The sequence below is a fragment of the Lissotriton vulgaris genome, chromosome 3_1 (genome assembly GCF_964263255.1).
Source record: "Lissotriton vulgaris chromosome 3_1, aLisVul1.2, whole genome shotgun sequence".
NCBI lineage: Eukaryota > Metazoa > Chordata > Amphibia > Caudata > Salamandridae > Lissotriton > Lissotriton vulgaris.
The window spans coordinates 2,017,290,332-2,017,317,652 of record NC_141689.1 but is presented as its reverse complement, the minus strand read 5'-3'; the positions used below and the strand labels follow the sequence as shown (position 1 = coordinate 2,017,317,652).

The window sequence follows — 27,321 nt, the reverse complement described above, 5'->3', positions numbered from 1 at the left end:
GGCCACTGCTGATCATCGCTAAACGGCCGACAGCACAGCGAAGCTGCTTTCCTCTCCCTGTCAGTGCTCTCTGTGGACTGGTAAAGGGGGAAATAACCGGCCCACAGAGTGCACTGAGACACCAGCCCTTAGACCCATGCCCGAGTGCCCCAGTGCCAATCCGCCCCTGGTTATACCTTTGTTGCTTTTAAGAGATTGTCTGGCGTACACAGGGCTTTAAGTGGGTCATGTCTCTCTGGGTCTCAGACCTGGTAGTAATTAAAAATGGACATTGAAACGGGTCCCTGTTGGCCCTATAGTCATGTCCTTAACTTTTCTCGCAAAAACAATGATTGATTTCTGAACAATGAAAGTAAAAAAAGTTAAGGTAATCCATGAGTGATTTAGTCCCAGTTTATATTTCATGTTCCACATAATCTTGCACTCCCTAAGAGTGTTAGCTATTTCCTGGATGTTGTGCTTTTAAATGTTTTTCCGGTAGCATATTACATTTGCATAGTGTATACATTGAACTGAGGCACCTAATGGGGGGTTTACAATGAGCCACGAGTAAGAGCTCAGAGTTGAGAAGGAATGCACTGCGTATTTTTCACAGTGCCTGTCAGTGGGCCAAAAAAGTGTTCAGAATACATGGTCATCCAATCCTTGGTCTCATTATAGAGCGCACAGAGTTACAGTCATGTATTCCAGTTGCAATTGTAATCTGTGCGAATGTGTGTGAAGGAGGTACACAGTTGTTAAAATATTCACATGGTGAAACTTAACGACAATGCAATTCTTAGAGGGGATTGGGTGCATTGTGTGTTTGGGAGGTAGTGACGTGAAGAAGATGCGAGGAAGTGCTTCAGGGGAGAGTGAAAAGAAGGTGCTGAAGAGGACAGTGATGAGTTATGAGATATGCATCTGGACAAGGTGTGGAGAGAAAAAGGGGATACATGTTTACCTTCGAGTGAATGTAACAGGTTTGATTGTGACACTCTGAAGACTGCTATCCCTTCCACAGTCCTCAGTAATGTTTATGTCAAAATCTGACCATTTCAAAATCGAGTCATTTTCAATATATATTATTTAAAACAAAATCATTGTTGTTACTCATTTATCTTAAACAGCTAACAAGCATTGGCAAAGGTCCTGGCTTGTTTTAGGTGTACGCCAGTTGTTGTGTTATATATCTGGATTCGATAACAAAGAGCTCAAGCTGAACGCTGAAGCTTTCTCCAGCCCCAGCAACGCAGCTGAGGCTGGAGAAAGCTTCACTGTGCATGAGATGTTTGGCCGGCCTGAAACAGCCAGCCAAAAACATCATTCACAGGGAAGGGACAAGGGAGTGCACAACCACTCCCCACCACGGTGTCATCCCCCTGGACCCGCCCCTAAGACTCATCAGAGTCCTGGGGGTGGGTCCAGGGGGATTAAAATAAAACAATAATTAAACAGGTTAGAAAACCGTTTTATTATTGTTCTATGCGGGTGGTGGCAGGGGAGGCGGTGCTTCTCCGCCCTACTGGAGAGGCCGCCGTTGGTCTAGATTGTAAGAGTACCCGGTACTGTCCTAATATCTGTGTCAAAAGATACACTGAGCATGCGTGAAAGGGATGATAGCCACTGTCACACTCTGCCTGACACTGTAAGTGTTACTGATTCCACTGGCCCAACTGCTACTTATTTACTTTGGGTGTCAAGAATGAGGTGAATTCAGTCAGTAGGTGTTTGGTTTCACCCACTCTTTTAAGCAGAGCCTCAGGAAATATGTGACAGGGGAGGACCAATATATGCGGCAGGGTTGACTTAATTATGCAGCAAGAAAAGGCAAATTTTGTGGCGTAAAGCAATACATTTTGTATAGTATTTGTTCATTAGTTTGTCATTTCTACACGTTAACACTGGCATGGCAAAGTTGTCATCTAATTAGTACTATTTTAAAACCCAAATATAGCAATAGACAACTAAAAGGTGACCAGAAAATCTACAAGAAGGGTCTCCCATTGCGCATCAACAGATCATCTTAGTTGTTTAGCATGTTTTGGAGTGTTTGAACTAGAAACAATTCTTATTTGTTCAAACCTGCAAAACATGTAGGATGATGGATTGTGGGGCAGGTGTGGAAAACCCATAATTATTCAGCAAATCCCAGAAGAATGTGTGGTACCCAGTGTCATAGGATGCTTTCAGACTCAGTATTAGTAGGGCAGATTTCTTGCCTTTATTCAACCTAAATTCATGCTGAAAGGTGCAAAAGACTACTTTTGTTTCCTTTTATTTTATGGAAGACAAAGAAAAAGTGATCAAAGGTGAAGGCATCTGTTACAAAATAATAATAATTTGTGTTTTGCATTACGTCTGCGATAGCAGTGTATTTGGTTTTGTTTTATTTGTACCCAATTCAGTTACACGCAATTGATGAAACTTGTGAGGTGTAGTACTGTGAAATAATCATCCCAGGGCACTTCATAGAGCCCCGCCCCTCACACTTACTTACTATCTACGAATCCTGCAGTGTTCAGGAAAAACAAGTCATCAGCAGCCCCTTCCTAGCAAGGCCATCATTGAATTTCTAAGGGAAGCCCTGTCCCCAACCCCCTCACTTCAGTGTCTGGTCTCCACCCTCAAGCCCCAGGAATGCAGGCAATACACTCTCACTGTCTAGGGAGGCTGTCATCACACCCATTCTGTGCCATGCTCATGCAGGGGAATTCATTAATGGACCACATATTTCTTTTCTGATTAATGCTGTGACCCATACTATAAGGGTGAACATAAAAAAAATATCTCTTCCAGCATTTACAGAATCTCCTTTTTGATGTTAATTTTTTTTACTCTGTATATAAACTCATGCTGGCATTTTCAAGAGGCTACCTCCATTTAGCGCACCATAAATCGCTCAATATTTCCCTATATTAGCAGCCAGCCATAGCTTTACACTTCCAGCCCCTATGAGATAGGCCAGTCCTTGTAGAAGTGGTGGTCTGGCAGTAGATTTTCAAGGATATACTATTCACCTGATTAGCACCTAATATAGCCCTGTCATGCCTGTAAATTCTATCGCTTCTTTCTACAGTTTTGCATCTTCAAATAGCATGCAATCACAAAAAAACTCTCCTCTCTAGTCCCATGAGTATTGACCTTGACTTAGAACTGCTAACTGTTGCCTCTCCTTTTCTTTCAAATGACCCTCTCCTAACTTTCCATCCTTGGACTGCCTTCTTTCTTTGAACTACTCTAAGTCACATGCGTGTTTATCATAATCCTTGTTGTATTTCTGCAAATTGACCACACTTTATTTCAAAGATCACATATCATTTAAAAGTAATTCTCTTGCAACCCAACAATATCTAATCTCTTGGAGTTTATCTATTACTACCCTGAGCCATTTGCATAAATTCACATACTCCACCGCCTAAAGATCACCTCTTACTCCTATTCTTTTAATGTATCCTTTGAAACTGGAGCAAATGCAATGAATGGTTTTCGTAAAAGTACAAGACTAATACCAGTAACCAACAATAACCCCTGAAAAAACAACAACACTCGCCTTGGATTTCAGAACAGCATAAAGAACTTTAATGCCTTTTCAAGGGTAGTAGGTGCTAAATAAAGCAGGTACAATACAATACAATATACACCCCTCCTAACCCACACTCATACTATAAAATTCAGCTGCCGGGAAATGGATTCTAGTTCATACAAGATGCATAACAATTCCCTTAGGGCCATATGTATCAAGCAAATTCGCATTCGCAAATGCCAAAATTCGCAGAATTTTGGCGTTTGCGAATGCGAATTTGCTAAATGGTATGTATGAAGGAAAATCTGGTGCAAAATAAGGAATCGCAAAATTTGCAATTCCCTATTTTGCAATTGCATTTAAGGAATCGCAAATTTTGCGATTCCTTAAATGCAATGTATGAAGCAAGAAAAATTGCAAATTGTCCTTAAGGAATCGCAAATTACCACCAACTTCTAGTTGGTGGTAAGTTGCGAATTCCTTGAAAAATGCAAATTTTTGCATTTTTCAAAGTGCCATGTGCGCCACATGTGCACCCATGCATGTTTCAGGGGTGCAACAGGGTGTCCTTTGGACACCCCTGCACCCTTGAAATTATTCTCTATTTGGGATTCTCAAATTGCGACTCGCAAATTGAGAATACCTTCCCATTTATTCCTATTGGCCTCCTGGCCCATAGTAATGAATGGGACATTATTCCTTAATTGCGATTTGCAATTTGCTAATCGGAATTAAGGAATTTTAAGAAATCGCAAAAAAAAATCGATTTTGTACATACATACCTATTTGCGATTTCTTAAAAATCGCTATTTGAGAATTGCAAATCAGGTTGAAGATACATATGTCCCTTAGTGTTTAACACTCTTACACCCACATCAGACAAAACTGCTAATGGCCATGGCCATCACCCAGTACTGTACCAGCCCCCAGAAATAAGCTGTCCATTACTCACTGAATGGGCACTGAATAACTAAAGAGATCTACCACACATCCTAGATTGGGGCCCATAGAGACAAGTGCTTCAGTGCCTCACGTTGCGGTAGTAAGCGCTGTATAAATACAATATTGGAACGTAAAAACAAGAGTAGTTTAGTTGAACTTTCCAGGATACAAACTTGTTATCTGTAGCATATACACACACGCGAACACGTGCTCAGTGACACTCACACGTTCGCTGTTGAATGGAACCACATTCTTATAAAACATCCTTTCAGTATGAGGTCGGGTTGCTCTGACCTGAGAGACCCTGGAAGTGACCGCCTGTGGCGAGAACGTGCTTCTGTGCAGGAATGTGCGCCTCGGACGTTTCTTGGTGGGTAAAGGGGGTGGGGGGTTAGGTGGAGATGCCAAGAGCATTGTGTACAGGCCTCATTAACACACTCCGCTATTGTCACCTCTAGGGAGACGTGTTGGGACAGAAACGCGCCTTTGTGCTGTTGCTATTGGAGTTTGTTTTGAAGTCTGAAGGGGCTGAAGTTGGTAGCCTGGGAGAGGAGTGACTAAACAGAGGAAAAAACCTTTTCACCGATATAACCGTGTGGAATCCACTGCTGCCAAGGGCAGGGACCCCGAAATAGTTTCACAGGGAGCCAGCCAGCCCCTCGACATCACGTATTGAGAGGGTTACAGTGCATTTGACAGAAGTCACGCAAAGTGTAATGCATTAAAACACAGAGATGCATACAAAACTGTAGACCGAACCTGAGGACTGGTGGGCAAGGTGTGGAGAGGCGGCATTTTGGGTATGGATCTGTGCTTTTATATATTTCACTAGTAACTGTTCTCGTGTGGTAAATGTTCCCCAAATGGGATTCCTTCTTAGTCACTTTCATCTCACACCCACTGTCGCCCTTTCCTCTGTCTACAAATATATAAATGGAGGGCAGGCTTGGGCCTTCATCCCAAAGCGTCAATAATCAGCGCCTCAGTATTTGGCTCAGGAGAGGGCGCGTTTCTATAAAAACAATATGCCGCATGTTTTGACATCATGAGTGAATGTGTCAAGATTGCAGGTTTTGAATAATAAGCTCTGCAGCTCCCTGAAGCTGAGATTCTACAATGTGCCCATCTTTACCTTTGTCATGCATTAATATTCAGGCCCTCGTTACCAGTCCCCGGGGTTCAGGTGCGGTAATTTAGGGGCCAGATTCACTGGTCTCTAGCTGGGATTGCCCACTTGAATCCAGGGATTGCGACTCATTTCTGCTGCAATGGGGAATACCACACAGAATGGAAATATCGGGGTCAATTCCATGAGTTTTTATCCATCCAGAGAATATAACAAGCAGGTGTTGAATGGATGTGGGAGCTTTGTTTTGGCCCCTGGTAGAGATTGAGGGGCGCAGTCGGTGACGGAGCCGTGTAGAAATGTGAGAATCTGTTAAAAACACAGGGCCCACCCCTCGCTCTCCTTTCCTTTGGTTTGGATTGGACTTAAGTGCTGACTGCGAGAGACCTAGTGAGTTGTCACACCCAGTTCTTTTTTTGGTCACAGTGGACCAGACAGCTAAGCTGACTTGTTTGGTAAAGACATCTTGGGGACTTTCAGAAAGTTGACCTAGGAATGCATTCCGCGTGTTGCTTACCATTGGCTTTGTGGGTGTAACTCACATTTTTTGGCTTTCAGTTTGCTGACTTTATTTGCTTTAGGCTGTCCAGCTCCAGTTCGTCCCACTGCATTTACTGTATTCTTCCACAAACCCGCTTTCTGTAATCAGGCCTTTAAATCTTGTTCTTATCTTGTCACATTTCCTGTGCATTTAAAGACGGAGGTCAAATGTAAAGCTGACTTTGAGGGAGGTTTCCTGTTTACTTTGCTTTTGTCTGACTTCAAATTGAGGGCCTTTATAGGAAAGGGAAATGCCCCAATGGAGCCCGCTCGTGACCCTCCTATGCTCCCTTTACCAGGCTGTAACATAACCCATAAATAGCACATCATGTAACATGCGGATGACAGATTTCTTTTATTTCTTGTTGGCTCCGCCAGTGCATTGAGATTGTTGGAAACGCCGCAATGAAACAACGATGATCAGACAGAGCATACAAAATAACAGTGTGCTATAGGAAAATCAAACACGTGTAGCCTGCCACTTTGAAGACTCTAAAACTGACACTGTGCTATTCTGTTGAGAAGAATGTCCTTTACACAGAGTTGTGCCAATTGATAATCTCAAATGCGGTGCCAGGAAAACATGCCATGTCCCACAAACATTTTGCAGAGCAGGTGTCTGTGCACCGTTTTTTGTTCACACAGTAAGGAATAGAGGCGGCAGGTTAAGTCAGTGTGCACATGAACTCGAAGCCCCTCAGATAACTTGCAGAAGGATGCAAAGTGTAAGCTAAGCGCCATGCCTGGTCAGTGTGTCGGACCATGTCTCGCTTGTTTGCCTGTTGGTGATGTTGGGAGAGACGAAATGAGAGGAGCATGACCCTGCCTCACCTCTGTGCATTCACCAGGTCTCCTTATGGAACACCCCATAGTTGCTTTAACAGGATTATGTGTGTCTAGGAGAGTAGCCCTATTTCACCTGAAAGGGGCACGTGTAGTGTCTGCTCTCTTTGAGGCACGACTTCGCTGTATGATTTTCGCCCAATGTATTGTTTTGCCAGAAGCGCCTGAGGTAAATTGAAGGGAAGGGCAGCGCGTGGTTGTGAAAGTCCTGAAGTAAATAAAGGTGATTGAAGGGCTACAGAGAAAGTAACAATGTATTGTTGAGGCACTTTCAATCTTTTATGAATTCAGTGACCTGCCATTTCCCGCCAAAGGGAGCTTACAAAAATGCACAGCATCCTGCCAGTTCGTTTTAGTTGCCATATCACAAGAAGGAGATATTTTACATTGATATGGGTGAACACCCACAACAAGGTGGGCACAAGTTTTTGCACTATTCATTACCTGTAGGATTGTCAAAAGTCTGTGTTTTGGAGACGAATAGCTCTTTCAATTGGGCCTGAAGAAGTCAGTCGTTGAGGTGCGCATGCAGGTGCAGGAAAGACTCATTCTGTATGGAGAAGACTCACCAGGGGAACAAATACTTTAATGAACACCCTCGGGGAGAATGTCAGTCTACAGGGAAGAACCCTGAACTGATACTGGGTGTCTGCCACCGCAAACCCAAGGAAACTCCAATGAAATTCTCGGATGGGAACATTCAGATATGTGTCCTGCAAACCTATTGATCTAAAAAAAATCTCCTGGCTTCATCATAGGAATTGCTGACTGTAGGATCTGTGCCTGATCCCATAATGCACCCACTTCAAATCCAGAGCAGGTCTATATAAGCTTGAAAGTGTTAGTACCAGGAATAGGATGAAACATGCATCTGTTCCTATCTCTCCCTCTGGTACTCTGGCGAAAGCTTTCATTTCCAGCAATGTTTGGACCCCTGCCAGCAATGCCATGCGTTTGGAACCTTTCCTTAGTACTTGTATCCGAATTACTCCTGTTTCTGATGGCCACTCTACGCAGTCTATCGAATAGCCTTTTCTGACTACAGTCACGACCCACTGATCTGTCATATCCTTTTGCTATGTTGAAGAAAGTACTGAATTCTTCTGCCCACTGGATTCAGGTTGGACAAAGTGTAATTGTCAGGATCTCTTTTTGGTTGTCCCCTTCTGCTTAGTGCCATTCTTTTTATAAGAGCAACTCTTCGGTTGATACTTGCTGCATCTCAAGGATGAGGCATTTGATTCCATTTTGGGAGATGCTCTTTCAGATCCACCCCAAAACCTCTGGGCATTCGACTTTCCCTTATAAGGCAGAGCATGCTTGTGACCCTTGTGCGCCTTAGAAATCATTGTGTCCAATTGCTTCCTAAACAAAATGCACCTCTCAAATGGGAACTGAAACAGGGATGTTTTCTCCGCTGTTTTGCACTCCACTCCCTCACTCAGAGGTTTCTCTTGGTAGACATTAATGCACCTGAAGGCAAAACTCGAGCTCTGTTCACATATGAGGAAATATATGTCTAGCCTGCTGTTCCATTGCAGCTAACAGTTCTGAATATTCCTGTCATTCCTGAATAACAACAGTTAAATTGTCAAAGTCCTTCACCATTGACTGGGCTGTATATGCTGCATATCTGCCCACCTTATAGGCCATATTGTCTGTAGCACAATCCCTCTTCAATCCAGAAAACAGCTTTTTGTTGGAAGGATCCAATGTTCTACCAATCAACCTGGCCAATACAGGAAGAGAGTTGTCTCCATCCAAGGTTCACAGCTTCTACAGGAATATTGTAATTGAAGCCTTGTCCAGGTCTCTCCATACTCCCATGACCATCTCCTCAATTTTATGGCATGACATGGAGGATAACATTATGCAAATCTCCTTTATTGCCTGCTCACAGCAGAAACAATTAAAGTCCCCTCACATGTAGCCATCTTCCTTCTTTGTTGCTGGTAATCAAAAGATAAGTACCGTATATATTTTTCTCTCATTCTTAATTGATGATTGTAGAGGTATTGGGGTTAATTGATTGTACCCTATGTACTCCATACCGGCATATATATATATATATATATATATATATATATATATATATATATATATATATGTTTCCAAAACGGCGTGCCAGGCGCGCACTCAGGTACAAAAATCCACACCAGACAGCAGGTTAGTCAACTTGAGTAGGGTTTATTCACGCCATAAGCCCTACGTGACGCGTTTCGCACTCCGTGAGTGCTTGTTCACACAAAGAGCTCAGAAAGTTTTTCGTATTTACCGTGTGTTCACACTAAACATTGACAAAGGACTCATACGTCTTAGTGATATTGTACGGGCGCCATATTGTAGTAGGTTTACAAAGTAAAATTTATCTAGTATAATGCCTAGTGAACTTATTATCACTTTGCCCTCAATAGCGGGCGGCCCCAACAAACTGGACATTCACAACCGAAAATATCGTGAAAAAATAATTAACAAACAAAATCATGTTAATGTCACAAATAAAGAACCCATGAATTGGATAAACTAAACTCATAATTATTGAGTTTATGTCCCAAGTGGTTGTACCCACAACGTGCCAAAGTTATGAGATACATAGGTGCCGTCTTCCTATCCGAAGCAAGGCACACAGCACGTGACCGTCTCCTACGGGTTACTATGGAGACGTTGTGAGCCATGTCATGCCTGCATAATACACCAAACGGTGTATACGACGTTGCATATGGAAACGCTACCCCCTGGATAGTGGGAAGGTGCAAGGCATACATCGTAAATACATATCCCCTGGTTAGTGGAGGAATTCATGGTGACATATCGAAAGTCCAGTTCACACAGTCTTATAGTCAATGCACGGCATTGGAGAGAGCAATCAGTGAAGGGTCAACCACGGAACAACCCCGTTCCAAAATCCATGAATAATAAAGTGCACGAAAAAAATATATAAGAGGACATACTTCGTCAGGAGGAAGGAGAAGGCCAGAGTTGAAAAGTACTCGGTTGCTGTAATCACAAGCCTGTGATACAGTCCTACTGTTTCAACCTGTGGGGATAAAATATGGGGCTGCAATTAGGCTGAGAATAAGCATAAAAAGATGTCATGCAACATGATGGAAATACATTAAGATACATAAAATTCATTCTTGCTGTAAATGTACATTGTATTCCTCATCAAGATTATGTCCATTCGGAAAACGAGTACAGAGACCGATGATATGTCTCGACTCTCGCTGTCTCAGTCTTAAAGCACGGTTGCCTCCCCTGGTGGAAAGCATTACCTGTTCGATGACAAAGTACGTAAGGAGTTTAGCATTGGAGAAATGTTGTTTTTCAAAATGCCTAGCAATGGGGTACTGTTTGTCTCTGTTGGTAATCGCTCTGGTATGTTCCAGTATGCGGAGTTTTGCCATTTTCGTCGTACTACCCACATACTTTAATCCGCACGGGCAGACTAGTACATATACCACAAAAGTGGTAGTGCATGTAAGGAATTGTTTTATAGTTTCCATTTTGTTGGTACTTGGATTCCAATATTCCTTTACCATGTGGCTATTTGCACAAGCTTTGCAATGGCCACATGGAAAGAAGCCAGGGAGATCCACCCCACGAGGTACAATGTCACTGATAACGTTATGTACTAGTAGGTCACTGAGGCTGCGTCCCCTGCGGTAAGTTATGCTAGGTCTTGTTGGTATGCTTTTTCCTATAATAGGATCATTTTTGAGAATATCCCAATTTTTTGTGATGCTTTTCTTTATTTGTTTGTGACTGCCATTGTAGTCGAGAATGATGCGGGTGACATTGTTTTCATCTTGCATCACATCATCTTTTCTTTCAGTGGTTAGTAAGTTCACTCGTTCCACAGACTTGACTTTTTCAATAGCTCTTTTAATGACCCATTTAGGGTAACCCCTGTCGGTGAATCGTTGGACCATGATTTTTTCTTCTTTGGCGTAGTCATTGGTGGTACTGCAATTACGTTTGGCCCTGAGTAGCTCCCCATAGGGGATGCTCCATTTCAGCGGTTCTGGATGGCTACTCAAGGCATGCAGTAAGGTGTTACCTGCTGTTTCCTTCCGAAATAGTACTGTGGTGAGTTTGTTATTTTGGACTTTCACTTTGATATCCAAATATTCAATTTCTTTGTCACTGATGTTGCTTGTGAGTATGATGTTATTCTCATTAATGTTTAATTTGGAGATAAAATCAATGGCTGAGTTTTTACTGCCCTTCCAGATCACAAAAATGTCATCTATGTATCTTCGCCACATAGTGACATTACGAAAATCTTCTTGTAAATCTGGTCTGCCTCTGATGTCATCTTCCCATGCCCCCATGAATAGATTGGCAAAGCTCGGGGCAAAACAAGTGCCCATCGCCGTGCCATGCAATTGGACATAGATATCGTCATGGAACAGAAAGTAGTTGTTGACTAGACAGTATCTCATCATGTCTAAAATCATGGTCGTATGTTCAAAAATACGAAGATACATAGATGACATTGAAAAAGTCAAGTCTGTCATGATTTTAGACATGATGAGATACTGTCTAGTCAACAACTACTTTCTGTTCCATGACGATATCTATGTCCAATTGCATGGCACGGCGATGGGCACTTGTTTTGCCCCGAGCTTTGCCAATCTATTCATGGGGGCATGGGAAGATGACATCAGAGGCAGACCAGATTTACAAGAAGATTTTCGTAATGTCACTATGTGGCGAAGATACATAGATGACATTTTTGTGATCTGGAAGGGCAGTAAAAACTCAGCCATTGATTTTATCTCCAAATTAAACATTAATGAGAATAACATCATACTCACAAGCAACATCAGTGACAAAGAAATTGAATATTTGGATATCAAAGTGAAAGTCCAAAATAACAAACTCACCACAGTACTATTTCGGAAGGAAACAGCAGGTAACACCTTACTGCATGCCTTGAGTAGCCATCCAGAACCGCTGAAATGGAGCATCCCCTATGGGGAGCTACTCAGGGCCAAACGTAATTGCAGTACCACCAATGACTACGCCAAAGAAGAAAAAATCATGGTCCAACGATTCACCGACAGGGGTTACCCTAAATGGGTCATTAAAAGAGCTATTGAAAAAGTCAAGTCTGTGGAACGAGTGAACTTACTAACCACTGAAAGAAAAGATGATGTGATGCAAGATGAAAACAATGTCACCCGCATCATTCTCGACTACAATGGCAGTCACAAACAAATAAAGAAAAGCATCACAAAAAATTGGGATATTCTCAAAAATGATCCTATTATAGGAAAAAGCATACCAACAAGACCTAGCATAACTTACCGCAGGGGACGCAGCCTCAGTGACCTACTAGTACATAACGTTATCAGTGACATTGTACCTCGTGGGGTGGATCTCCCTGGCTTCTTTCCATGTGGCCATTGCAAAGCTTGTGCAAATAGCCACATGGTAAAGGAATATTGGAATCCAAGTACCAACAAAATGGAAACTATAAAACAATTCCTTACATGCACTACCACTTTTGTGGTATATGTACTAGTCTGCCCGTGCGGATTAAAGTATGTGGGTAGTACGACGAAAATGGCAAAACTCCGCATACTGGAACATACCAGAGCGATTACCAACAGAGACAAACAGTACCCCATTGCTAGGCATTTTGAAAAACAACATTTCTCCAATGCTAAACTCCTTACGTACTTTGTCATCGAACAGGTAATGCTTTCCACCAGGGGAGGCAACCGTGCTTTAAGACTGAGACAGCGAGAGTCGAGACATATCATCGGTCTCTGTACTCGTTTTCCGAATGGACATAATCTTGATGAGGAATACAATGTACATTTACAGCAAGAATGAATTTTATGTATCTTAATGTATTTCCATCATGTTGCATGACATCTTTTTATGCTTATTCTCAGCCTAATTGCAGCCCCATATTTTATCCCCACAGGTTGAAACAGTAGGACTGTATCACAGGCTTGTGATTACAGCAACCGAGTACTTTTCAACTCTGGCCTTCTCCTTCCTCCTGACGAAGTATGTCCTCTTATATATTTTTTTCGTGCACTTTATTATTCATGGATTTTGGAACGGGGTTGTTCCGTGGTTGACCCTTCACTGATTGCTCTCTCCAATGCCGTGCATTGACTATAAGACTGTGTGAACTGGACTTTCGATATGTCACCATGAATTCCTCCACTAACCAGGGGATATGTATTTACGATGTATGCCTTGCACCTTCCCACTATCCAGGGGGTAGCGTTTCCATATGCAACGTCGTATACACCGTTTGGTGTATTACGCAGGCATGACATGGCTCACAACGTCTCCATAGTAACCCGTAGGAGACGGTCACGTGCTGTGTGCCTTGCTTCGGATAGGAAGACGGCACCTATGTATCTCATAACTTTGGTACGTTGTGGGTACAACCACTTGGGACATAAACTCAATAATTATGAGTTTAGTTTATCCAATTCATGGGTTCTTTATTTGTGACATTAACATGATTTTGTTTGTTAATTATTTTTTCACGATATTTTCGGTTGTGAATGTCCAGTTTGTTGGGGCCGCCCGCTATTGAGGGCAAAGTGATAATAAGTTCACTAGGCATTATACTAGATAAATTTTACTTTGTAAACCTACTACAATATGGCGCCCGTACAATATCACTAAGACGTATGAGTCCTTTGTCAATGTTTAGTGTGAACACACGGTAAATACGAAAAACTTTCTGAGCTCTTTGTGTGAACAAGCACTCACGGAGTGCGAAACGCGTCACGTAGGGCTTATGGCGTGAATAAACCCTACTCAAGTTGACTAACCTGCTGTCTGGTGTGGATTTTTGTACCTGAGTGCGCGCCTGGCACGCCGTTTTGGAAACATATTGTTACCGGTTACCTCACCGGCAGCGCGCCACCCCCACGAGACGAGGGATACCCCACAGAGGTGCTCTTTGGATTTATATATATATATATATATATATATATATATATATATATATATATATATATATATATATATATATATATATATATATGTGTGTATTCAATACCTTTTATTTACCTCCTACTTTCCTTACAGAGAGTTAATTTCCCCTCTTTTTCCCTGTACCTTGAGGGATATTTTTGTTTACCTACCTCTCATGAGGGGCTCACCCTTAACTTAGATTTTGCTCTCTTTTACGTCCCTTTTCAGCTTCATAAGGCTGAAAACTAATTAGTTAAAAGGACCGGCTTTGTTTGAAAGCCGGTCCCAAGATAAGGTTACCTCAGAAATTAATGCGTCCTCTCACTGCATTGACCCGACTCAGGACAGCTCGCGGTAGCATAAAAGTTACCATAGCAACAGGCGGATCTCAGAATGAACAGTCAGTGCGACGTCACCCCCGCTGCTAAACACCACCATGGCAGCTCTCAAAGACAGTGTGGCACAACCGCACTGCATAACAAAACAAATAAATAAATCAAAGGTGGAAATTAGGAACCATGGGGCTACGGCCCTAGAGGAAAATACCTAAGGAGGCGGTTGCACACCTTGAGTATGTGCCGACCACCATCTTAACAACTTGGAACAGCCTAATTAAAAACAAATACTGCAACCATTTTAATAATTTGCTCACAACGCTAGATATATGGTGACAGTTAGAGAATTACAGTTGGACTCACCAACTGAACCCTTCTGACAGATGATCGTCTCAGGTTGTCAGACTCCATAATATTACTTAAAAAGGGTAAATTAACCCCTGATACTTACTAATTTAACTCCACCCACAGTAATGTAACTCTAGCCTTACCGTCATGTATACAATACCCATAGAACCTAATATGGACGACAAAATAGAAGATCTAGTCAATTAGGCCCTAGAGAAGGTAATAGGCTCTCTAGATGAAACTATAAGTAAAAAATGGAAACCTTCTCCAAGAAGGCCCATTACAGGCAGGAGCCTGAAGGCACAGATAGGGAGACCAAGGCCCCGAATAAGAGGGCGGTTGGAGGAACCCTACAAAAAGAGGCAAAAAAGATCAAAAACTGCAAACAAGCTCTTTCACGCACACTAGGCGGTGACAAGGGCGGTGCCTCGGGCCCCACAGATAGGCAAGAAACAGGCCCTAAGATTTCCATCCCCATCGACAGTGATGTGGCACTCAAACCAGATATTGAACTCTCATGCTCTTCTGAATTTTATACAGATATCGAGGAGATGGAACTAAAGAGAATGGGAACTTTTGACGAGGCATGTAAGGTCTAAAATAGGCATTGTGGATCCGTTCGGGGATGATATGTTTGACCCTCTCCTGATCAATTACCCCTTATCTCCAGAATGGATACCCGCACAACAAGTTGTGGACTATCTTTCTTTCTGGTTGAGAAAGGAAATCACCAAGGTTACATTCTGAATGCCCACAACTATACCTCTCTGACAAGTTGCGATGACCCCAGAAATAGATCCCAAGGAGGTGGCCTTCATTGCTAAGGGGAGTAAGGACCTTAGGAAAGTGATTGGCAAAGGTCTGAAATCCTGCCAAGATTGCCTTCTACACACCATAGGAATACTAACAAAAATATTTGAAAGGGCAGAAATAGCCTACCTTGGCGAGACCCCAGTCGACCCAAAGGAACTACGCCAATGGGTCCAAAGGACCATCTGCATCTTAAGGAATGCAAACACTGCGATCTCCACAGAGAGAAGAAATGACGTTCTACTAAACATAAACCCCAAACTAGTAGAGCTAGCTAATAAGGACAGGGGGCCATGCTCCCAATGCCTCCTCTTTGGAATAGGACTTCATAAGGGAAATGGCCAAATACATAGAAGTGTCTAGCTCCATACAAAAGTCCCAAAAGGACATTGAAAAGGTTTTCCAGGATAGGGTTTTTGGCAGTGCCGGTATAACGCAAGGTCTGTTCCCTGGCCGTGGACAAAACTCAACAAGACCCTTCCTGGGCCTTGGCAGATTCTCCCAAATCAACCTTTACCAGTTACCAACTGTTCAAACGCAAAGACAATGAAGCCAAGGGAGATCCTTCGGGGGTGAACCGTAGACAGAGCCTATTCTCCACAGTTAAGAATCTCAAAAGACCTTTCAGGTACCCTTATAAAGGTGGGAGGCAGATCGGCTCAATTCTCTGGGAACTGGAATCTAGTGACACAGGACCCTTGGGTTCTGAGTATAGCCAGGGAATACAAGATAAAGTTCCCCAATACCCCTACCCAAGTGAAGAGACTACAGGAGATGTCTTTCTCACAGGTAGACAAGAACCTAGTGTCTCAGGAAGTAAAGGTTTTAATAGCAAAAGGGGCAGTAAGAGAGAGCTCAGAGTAAGGTTTTGTCAGCAATATCTTTCTTGTGGAAAAGGACAAAGGGTTGAGACCAGTAATAATCCTGAAAGACCCAAACAAATGGGTAACATACCACCATTTCACAATGGAAGGGGTCCACATTCTAAGGGACGTACTAAGAAAAGGGGACTGGTTGAAAAGACTAGACCTAAAGTAAGCAAACCTGACCTTTCCAATTTGGGGTCCACACCAAAAATTCCTTTAATTCTCTTGGGAGGGAATACTCTGTGAGTTTTGCACTCTCCTCTTCGGACTGTCGTCATCCCCTTGGTGCTTCACCAAAGTCCTATGACCCGTAGAGGCCTGGCTCAGGGAAAGATCAGTAAGACTGATAATATACATGAAAATATCCTGTTAATGACTCAATCCAAATTGGTGGTCTCTCGCCACACAAACCTCTCAACACACTTATTAGAACACATGGGATTTATAATAAACAAGAAAAACTCATGTCTAGTGCCAAACCAAGAGACACAATTCCTGGGATTTGTTGTAGACACCGTAAGTGCAAAACTAAAACTCCTAGGAGAGAAAGTAAGGAAACTTCGCAAAGAACTGAGGAAAATACTAGCAAAAAGGGAATTCCCTTTAAGGTTTCTAGCTAGGATCCTGGGTCTCTTATCATCCATGAGCCAAGCCATTTCCCCAGGTCCCTTATGCTACTGAACTCTCCCGAGAATCAAAACAAGGACCTTGAGAACAACTCAATCATACTTCCAGATGGTATCTTTAGACCAGAATTCAAGAAAGGAACTCCTTTGGTGGCTCAAAAATGTGGAGGCATGGAATGGCAGAGCAATTTTTGGGGAGGAACCAGAGTTAATAATAGAATCGGACGCGAGTTTAGAAGGATGGGGTGCGAGATGTGGCAACTCATCAAGAGGAGGTCAGTGAACAGATCAAGAGAAGGAATTGCACATCAACTGCTTAGAATTACTAGCAGGTTCATTTGCAGTTGGTTGCTTCACCCAGATTTGGATGAAATGCTGTGTGATGCTACACATGGACAATGTGTTAGCAGTGAGGTGTGCCAACAAGTTGGGAGGGTCTCACTCCAAGGGACTTGCAGATCTAGCGAAGGGTTTCTGGGGATATTGCTTGGGCAAAGGACTTTCGGTTATAACAGAACACATTCCTGCTTTAAACAATGGTGTGGCAGATTGGTTCTCCAGGAATTTCAAGGACTCCAGCAACTGGAGACTAGACAGAAGGATATTCCTGCCTATCCATCCAAAATGGGTCCCCTCGGGACAGACCTCGTTGCGGACAGACTGAACACACAGTAGAAGAAATTCTTCAGCTGGAGGCCGGACCCTCAAGGTCGAGTGGTAGATGCATTCCTCCAAGACTGGAAGTGTTTAGCACCTTATGCTTTCCCTTCTTTTTGCCATGCTCCCACAACAATGTCTGCATGCAGGACGGTGCTGAGAGAGCCTGGTAGTAATAACACCCCATTGGAGATCACAGTCCTGGTTCTCAATCATTTTGGAAATGACCATAGACTTTCCCATCCTAATACCATCATTCAGGGAAATACTCTCATGCCCAGAAAAAGAGTTATACCCCCTCATAGAACAAGAACTACCAGTACTGACGACCTGGGAAATTTTAGGAGACAGTGGCAAATCCCAGGCATTTTGCCAGACGCTTCCCGGCTCCTATCTGAATCGTGGGTTTTTGGAACAAGAAAGGCCGAACGACTGCCTTGGGGGTGTTTTCAACGAGATTATGATCCCATTTCAACTCATCTAGTACATGTTGAACATTGGTGTGAAACCCCTGTGGAATAGAACGTATTAGCTAAAGTTTCTTGTTTTTTTCTCTTTTCTTAATAGGAGCACTCGTCTGTTTGAAATTGATAAGGGTGAACCTTATGCCACTGAAGTTTACCTTCTTTCTTTGGAGTTATCTTGTTTGTAGGTCTAAAGAAGGAAAATGGCTACAGGTGAAGGGACTTTATAGTGGCCTAGAATGATCCTTCAATTTCTATATTCTTCCATTGCTGCTGTGAGCCAGCAAGAAAGGAGATTTGCATTATCTTAGCCTGCATGTCTTTAATAAAATCTAGAATTTCTGCCCAACAGGTTACAAAAAATCTAAATTTTTCCCTGAAATGTCTTAGCCATTTACAAAGGCTTGACATATTTTGGAAACAGGATCCCTCTTCCCCTCCTACCCTTCATGTGAAATGGACAGAACCCCAAATTGCTTTCAACAAGTGAGAGAACTTCCCACATTTCTTATCTCCTTACATATTTGCCTAATGATGTAGTGGTTTCTCAGAGTCAGACATTAAGGAAACATCATCACCAACAGTCTTTGGTGTTTCTAGGTTTCACTGCCAAGGCTTCAATGAGTCAGTCTTATGCTCAATCTCCTTCTACGTAATGAGACAGGGTAAAATCCCTGAACGACCCCTCTGGTACTCCCATATGGGACAGCTCACCGGAAAGGGAGGAAGAGATAACATGACTTCTCTTGGATTTCTTACCTTCCATTGTTTCATCACACTGACACCCAACCGTTGATGTATATAAATATGTTTTTTGCAACTTAACAATTGCTCTAGTGGTAGCTAAACCCCAAATTTCTGAACTAGAAAGTGCAGGCCAAGTATCCCATGAGCCAGCTGTACTCTGTTGCGGCTTTCCGCTGCAACGCAAGCTGCTACAGCTGAGTCTACAGTGTTCGCGGTGTAATTTCTTGCCTTGAAGAGCCACGTCTTGGGTAAAAGGTAAAATTCTATTCTTCTCAACTTTTGGCTAATATTAATATAGTTGATAAACAAGGATCTGCCACTGTCCACCTTAGTACGTAAATAAGGAGACAAGAAAAAACAGGAGGAGGGGGGAGATGAGGTGCTTTTCTTAACAGTGGCCACTGGCTATTGGTCTCTGATAACGCAAGAAGCCCTCATTTATAATGAATTTAGGGAGGGAGGGATCTATGAATAATGCTTATACTTGCTGGGCTATGAATACTCCAGAGGTCACTGTTCCAATTACCTTTGCAACCTTTCTCACAATAGAGCTGATAGGAAGACTAAAACCCTGACTGCAATAAAATTACAACAACAAAATGCAGATGCTGCTGGGGAGGTAGGTTGCCCCAAGTCAAAGTTCTTGACGCCCTCAACCAAATTCTAAGATCTTAAAGTGACTAATTAATGTTTCAGAAGAAGATCTGACTCATCCTGTTCAACTAGGTCTTTGACTTAGAGGAACAGGCTCATCGATAGCTTATCACTGCCTTGTCGTTATGCACTCACCTCCCTGCTGTTTCCTGTAAATCTACCACAGATGTATTCAGCTTAGAGACTGAAAAAAGACCAGCTGAAATTCAACATATTAAATAATATACCTAGCAACTGACACATGATTTACCCTAGATTGAGTTGTTCGTGGAAGATACATTGACAAGTAGACGGGGCCATAATGGGTGGTGACGACATTATCCTCAAATATATTGGTCAGCTGCTACATAATGGAAGTAGTGGAATTAGAGAAACTTTAAATGTTCTTCCCGCTACCAAGCTGAAACCTGGCATCACCAATTGTTTCTTTTAAAAGAATCCTGTGGAGTACACTATGATTGGATAACACCCCTTTTAGTCTAATGGCAGCCATTTCCGTACGCTATTCCAGGCAGCAGCCTAGCCTGGGTTACCAGCGTCCGGGGCAGGCAAGTATACTTCCACTTTTCTTTGAAAATTTTGAACCCCCAAGAATTTTGCAACCGAGCAACTGCACCTCTGCCCCACCTGCCCTCACGATATACCACTGATGCCAGGTCAGGTCTTTTTTATGGTTAATTGCAAGCACAGGAGCTTGTGGTGTGGGTAAGTATGTGACACATAAATATGCACAACCCAGATTTTCATCAACTTCCAAATAAATGTGTCAAAAGGGGCGAAAGAGAACATTGGCTGAGACACATATTATAAAACATTGGTTTAACCACATATTTGAAGTGATAACATATGCTTAATTCCATTTACCTTAAAAGTGAGATATTTTTTTAAATACATCAATTATGGTATGAGATGGTGCAGATCAGAAAACACTCAGCTCACTGCTGACTAAAATACTGAAGACAAAACCATCACAGTAACAGTAATGCAGAAAGCCTTTACTATTTTTAGGTTTTGCCTGCTGATAGCTTTTAATAGTCTGTTCTTGAGGACCCATTGTGAACAATACCAGTAATTACAGTAGGCTTTCTGACATATCATTGCTAACCATTGGTTTGTTTTCTTGTGAGCCTCATTTGCTTGGTTCATATTCAATGGCTTTCCTTCCTCTTGATGTGCTTGCCCTCCCCTGAAGCATAGCTTCTTTACTATGTTTGATTGGACGCCTGTATAACTCCATTGCTCCCATTCATGGAACTACATTTTTCTTCTTCCTTCAGCACTCCATGAAAGTGTATGTCTGCTTGCTCTCTCCCTCTTGATCTGCTTAACTCTTCAAATATACCCTCTACTATCTATGTAATATCCATGTTACTTCCTCATCCCCATGTCAGTTGTTTTGAACAATTTCGCAACTTTTTAACTTCTCATACTTTTCACCCAACTACCTGTTGCTTCTGATCAGGTCTGGCCTTTAGCATGGGCGAGCTGAGACCCTGATCGGTAGGGGGGACACTCATGCCTGTTTGTGTACAAGTCATGCAACAGTCACCCTCTGATCTGATTCTGGTCAATGGGTGAGGGGCCTAGGCCCATTGTCCGGTCACAATTCAAAAGTTACTGCATGCTCATTGTGGGTACTTATTAAGTTCTATATTTTCTCTTTGCAGTATGCTACTTGTAGTTTTGTTTCCACTCATAAATGCAGGATACTAAGTTGTGGGATGCAAATTAAAACATGTATTACCTAAGCTAACGGAAGATTCGGAAATATTTTTCCTCAAAAGTTATAGGGGTGACAAACTTGGTATTGCACAGGGCACTAACTGGGTAACGTCCACCCCTGCTTCTGATCCCCCACCTACCCCTCCATTATTCGCCGCCACACCCATCGTGGTCTTTGTGTTCTCCTAAAAAGTATTTTTTTAAACTTCTTGGAGGGCTTGGCAAAATAAACTTCGCTACTGGGCTACTACTTTTTAAAAACATGCTTTCACGTCCATTGTTTTGGAGCGATAAATACAATTAAATGGTGGCCGTGGCTTTCAGTACACTCACATAGGCATAGTGATGAATGCATGTGTATGCATTGCGAAGCTGGGTTGCTGTAATGTCATGACGCGTACATGTGCATGTGTGATGATGCATGCACATGTGATTACGATTTCTGGGCACATACTGCATGGCATCAGCAAAACTCATTATTTTCTGCTTTAGCTGGGGCTGAATAGCATGGGCAAAATCATTTGCAAAGCCAATAGGTCTACAGTGGCAGCATTAAGGCTTTGCCCTAGCTTGTTTCTTAATATAGCTTATTTGATTTGTTTAGTTGCAGAAACTGCTCCGCTATTTTTTGATTATAACAGATCGCTTATATTTACCAACTCCGTGTTTGATGAGCTCATCCAGTCCAGCTTTTAGCTTTGCATTTTGGGACTTATAGCACAGATTGAGCCATTATAAATTCAGACTAGATAAGATACTCTTGCACAGAACTATGAACCTTGAGTGACATATATTTCCTAATGCTCTACAATAGTAGTGTAGTATAGTATAGTATAGTATAGTATAGTATAGTATTGTATAGTACAGTATAGTATAGTATAGTATAGTATAGTATAGTATAGTATAGTATTGTATAGTACAGTATAGTATAGTATAGTATAGTATAGTATAGTATAGTATAGTATAGTATAGTATAGTATAGTATAGTATTGTATAGTACAGTATAGTATAGTATAGTATAGTATAGTATAGTGCTCTACAGTTTCCTGCTCTAGTTGGAAGAAAACAAAGATTTCCGCACATAAAGAAGGTTAATTTGGGGAAAACATTCTGATTATCCAACATTAAGTTGTGATTGTACACTATACATTATGGATTGAATCATATGTCAAAATAACTTGTATTTTTCAACCACAAATGTTTCTTTTGTGAACCCCAGGCCAGCGAGCGGATATTGCAAACCGGGCTGAAAGCAGAGGTAGTGTTGCCAGCAGTAGAGCAAGTTCCCTCTCACGACCTGGGACACAAATCAGGATTGAAGTGGATGAGGTAAGAGTTTATGGTGGTCCCTGCTTTATGTTTGGATTCATTAACTCGCTCACACTTTAAACAGTAAAATGTGACGGTGTGGCAGTGTACTACCACTAGAGGGAGCCTGGGAGAAAACGAAAGTGAAAGGACCAGGTGACAGGCAGTGAAAGAATGACCGTACCATTTTTGTGAACATAGCTGACAATGTTTTAGATTGCTATGTGTGACATTTTCATGATTTCAGAGTAATTATGAGTGACATTCAATGACTATGAGTGACACTTCTTCGCGAGCCAAATCAAGCAATGAAGATGAAGGAAACATAGAAATATAAAAGATCACACCCATTCGAGCAACAACAAACTCTAAGATCCTGAAACTGCTGCAAAGCACCAGAAATGGAAGGGCACTAACTGCAGACAGACTATGTGACTGCAGTTCTCAGTAACAGCGGGCAAGCAGGCACTGCAGCTGCTCAGAAGATGATTTCATTGATCTGATTATTCATGACCATGCACTAGCCTAAAAAGCAAATTTTATAGCATAGCAAGTGCAACTAGGTGATTATACCGTCACTTAGTCTCAGGCATAATCGGTTGCTAATGCAATAAGGTAAAACATAATGCTGGGAGGTGCCAGCACAAAACCCGAAGGTGTTTCGCTGTAAACACGTGGTAGTGAAAATAAATGAATAAATACATACTGCAATATAACGAAGGTGTAAAACAAGGTCCTAGGAACATTTGGACATTTTATTATACTTGCTTTGCACATATATAAAGAAAGTATACTTAGGTTTAAGGCATGGTGTGCATGATGTTGTGCTGTGGACGCAACCGGCACGTCCAGAACGTAAGGGTCATGTGACCCCTGTTTAATAAAAGTATTGGGACGCGCAAACGTACGCCAGTCAGGCTACGGAGGCGAGTCCTAGCATGAAGCACTTTCCCCGTCTCCTGTAATCATTGTAACTTGCCTTGCCCCTTAGGGCAAACCCAAGGTAACCGAAGTGTTGGCGCAGTCACCGCGCGTAAACACCACAATTGGTGACGAGGGTGGTCGTGCCCTCGCACCCGGCAGAGAGGCGGCTGCGAGTGATTCCTGCTGCTCGCGGCGCTCGTGCCCCAACGTGTGGCACTGTCCTAGGGCCCAGCAGCTGCTGCGGTGCTCTAGGTTCCCGTGCGTGGACTGGGGAGATCTGCAAGGCCCGGTGTGTCCGGAAGGTGAGCGTGCAGGTGCACGGTGGGAGGACGCTGCCTCGCCTGTTAGCGGAGCTCGTGGTGACCCAGCCTGCGCGCCTGGAGAGCCTGCACCTCTGATCACACCCTGAGGTGTCTGCTGTGTCTGGCAGCCCGTCCAGCTAGCGCGAGCTGCACCACGTGGAGGGGAGAAGGCAAGGCCTTAACGAAGGCCCAAGACATGGCAGGAAGAAAGGCCTTTACATGGGCCCAGCACACAGTAAGGCTCTGTGTAGGCCTCGCAAGGCGCAGACCAGAGCTGACACAAGGCCCCACTACGTACATTGCAGAAAGAGCCCACAGGCAAGGTAAAGAAAGGAGCGCAACAGCAGAGGAGGCAGACAAAGCAGTACACGTCACACTAGGGTGACTACCTCACCACGCAGGGACAGCCAGGAGCTTCCGGACCGTCCGGACCTTCTCCTAAGCGGTCGCTCCCCACGCTTCCCATCTCCAGAGCCCCCATCGTGCTGCTCCTCTGCCCTGAGCTGAACTCACATTGCCCGGAGTTTCTCCTAAGCGATTGGTATCGTAGCCTGCTTTGCTATTAGTTTTCAAGCGCATTCAACAGGTCATAGCGCTTAGAATCGGAACGCCGCATTTTGCACATTTAATTTATTTAATTTATTTACGCGACGCCGCTGTAACATTGTGCTAGCCTGCTTATAGATTCACTGCATTTCACCGTTTTCTGCTGGCTGTGCCCCTGTCTCGCTCTGTGTTGTTGTCCACCATCTTGTGTTGTTGTTTCCCTTGACCCGCCTCTCCTCCCTGCTACCGCCTCCCAGCTGATCCTCCCACGCTCCACCCCCTCCACCATCCATTTAAGACAGATGGACCTTCGCGCAGCGTCCACGCGCTGCGGCCGCGCCAAAGGTGCGCCAAAGGTAAGCCTGTCTACGCCCGTCTGCGCCTGGACCGCCCCCAGCGCCAGACTCCCTTGTCCCCGCATCACCCACCCCTCCCGCATTACATACGACGCCTCCACCCTCTTAGCACTTAACCCCGGCCGACTCCCTAACTGCGCCCAAGCAGCACCAGGACACAACCATGGACCCTTCACCTGCCACTCCTGCAAATTCACCTGCATCAAGACCCACACCAAACCCACAAACACCAAACAGAGATCCAACATCAACCACCTTAAATGCATCCTTCTCAACACCCGCTCGGTTCACAAACACGCCATCGACCTTTGGAATCTACTCGACACCATTTCTCCGGACATCGCCTTCCTAACAGAAACCTGGATGAATGCCTCTTCAGCTTCAGACATCACCATAGCCATCCCGGACGGCTACAAGATCATCCGTAAGGACCGCACCATCCAAACAGGTGGAGGCATCGCCATCGTCCACAAGAACACCATCCGCGTCTCAACCAGCTCAGAAGACAACCTCGCTATCGCCGAACACCTTCACTTCCAGATCCACACCGACCCCAAGATCACACTCAGAGGCACCCTCCTCTACAGGCCACCAGGACCCCGTACAAAATTCAGCGAAGACATCACTGACTTCATCACCCCACACGCCCTCCCCTCGGAAGAATACATTCTACTGGGAGACCTCAATTTCCATCTGGAAAAGAGCAACAACAGTAACACTACCACCCTTCTGGACAATCTCGCCAATCTCTGACTCAAACAACTTGTTAACACCCCCACACACTATGCAGGACACACACTCGACCCTATCTTCACTTCCAGCAAGCATATCTCCTTCACTCACACCACACCCCTCCACTGGACGGACCACAGTTGCATCCACTTCATTTACAATAAGACCACGATCCACAACCACCCTCAACCAACTCTGCGAAGAAATTGGAACAAAATCACCATCCACCAGATCTCCACATCGCTTCTTCAAAAACCCCCTGCCTATTCAACGAACCCTAACCAAGCCGCCATCAACCTCACACAATGGTTAACCCAAACCGCCGACAAACTAGCACCCTTGAAAAAACATCAAATCAAGCAAGGAAGCAAAACGCCCCCTGGTTCAACGATGACCTTAAGAAATCCAAGAAGCTCTGTCGTTCTCTTGAGAAAACTTGGAAAAAAGACCCAAACACTATCACCCAAGCCGCCTTCAAAAACGCCACCCGCAAACACCACCAACTAATCCGGACAGCCAAGAAATCAGCACTCAAAGACCAACTAGACAACAACGCCCACAACAGCAAGGAACTTTTCAACATCATCAAAGAATTCACCAACCCCACCGCCAGCTCAAACGACATCACCCCCTCTCAAGTCCTCTGCGACTCCCTCGTCTCATTTTTCCATGACAAAATCGCCGACATTCATAACAGCTTTGACAACCAACCCGCAAACCAGTCCACCCCACTCACCTCCGAACCTGTACCTTCTCCGAATAACCTTTTCGACTGGAACCCAATCACCACAGAAGACACCATTCACCTGATGAACTCCATCCACTCAGGATCCCCTACCGACCCATGCCCCCATCACATCTTCAACAAAGCAGACTCCATCATCGCACCCCATCTCCGAGACGTCATCAACTGCTTCCTCAACTCCGCCACATTCCCAGAAAGCTGGAAACACGCCAAACTCAGCGCTCTTCTGAAGAAACCCACAGCTGACCCCACCAAACTCAAAAACTACCGCCCCATCTCGCTCCTCCCATTCCCTGCCAAAGTCATTGAGAAAGCCATTAACAATCAGCTCGCCGCCTTCCTCGAAACCAACAAATCACTCGGCTCCTCACAGTCTGGCTTCCGAGCCAAACACAGCACCGAGACCGCCCTCTTTGCAGCAACAGACGACATTCGAACACTACTGGACAACGGAGACACAGTCGCCCTCATCCTCCTTGACCTCTCTGCAGCCTACGACAGTCTGCCATAGCACCCTGATACAACGCCTCGGAAACATCGGAATTCAAGGAAAAGCATTGGACTGGATCATCTTGTTCCTCGCTGGAAGAACTCAGAGAGTCCGCCTCCCCCCTTTTGAGTCAGAGGCCATCAAAGTCATCTGCGGCGTCCCGCAAGGATCATCACTCAGCCCCTCCCTCTTCAACGTCTACATGAGCCCCCTCGCAACCATCGCACGTCAACACAACCTCAACATCATCTCCTACGCTGATGACACTCAGCTGATCCTCTCACTCACCAAAGACCCAATCACCGCCAAAACAAACCTACATGAAGGGATGAAAGAAGTAGCCGAGTGGATGAAGCACAGCCATCTGAAACTGAACTCGGACAAAACGGAAGTCCTCATCTTAGGTGCATCCCCTTCCGCCTGGGACGACTCTTGGTGGCCAACTGCCCTAGGAAAAGCCCCCATACCGACGGACCACGCACGGAACCTGGGCATCATCCTGGACTCCTCACTCTCGATGACCAGACAAGTCAACGCCGTCTCATCATCATGCTTCAACATCCTACGCATGCTTAAAAAAACATTTCGCTGGATCCCCACCGAAACAAGAAAAACGGTCACCCACGCTCTGGTTACAAGCCGTCTGGACTACAGAAACACCCTTTACGCCGGTACCACCGCAAAACTGCAGAAAAAACTCCAACACATCCAAAATGCTTCAGCCAGACTCATACTAGACATCCCCCGCACAGACCACATTTCCGTTCACCTGAAAGACCTTC

The 27,321-nt window shown here is 44.0% G+C and overlaps 1 protein-coding gene across 1 annotated transcript in view; it reads left to right on the top strand.

Moving 5' to 3' along the window:
• Positions 1-27,321, top strand: part of LOC147728741 (EF-hand calcium-binding domain-containing protein 6-like) — a 377,333-nt gene that overhangs the window by 62,563 nt on the left and 287,449 nt on the right. Inside the window, exon 2 of the mRNA XM_086962496.1 lies at positions 22,356-22,465. Coding sequence (XP_086818622.1) covers positions 22,356-22,465 — 110 coding nt within the window. The remainder of the gene's footprint in view (positions 1-22,355; positions 22,466-27,321) is intronic.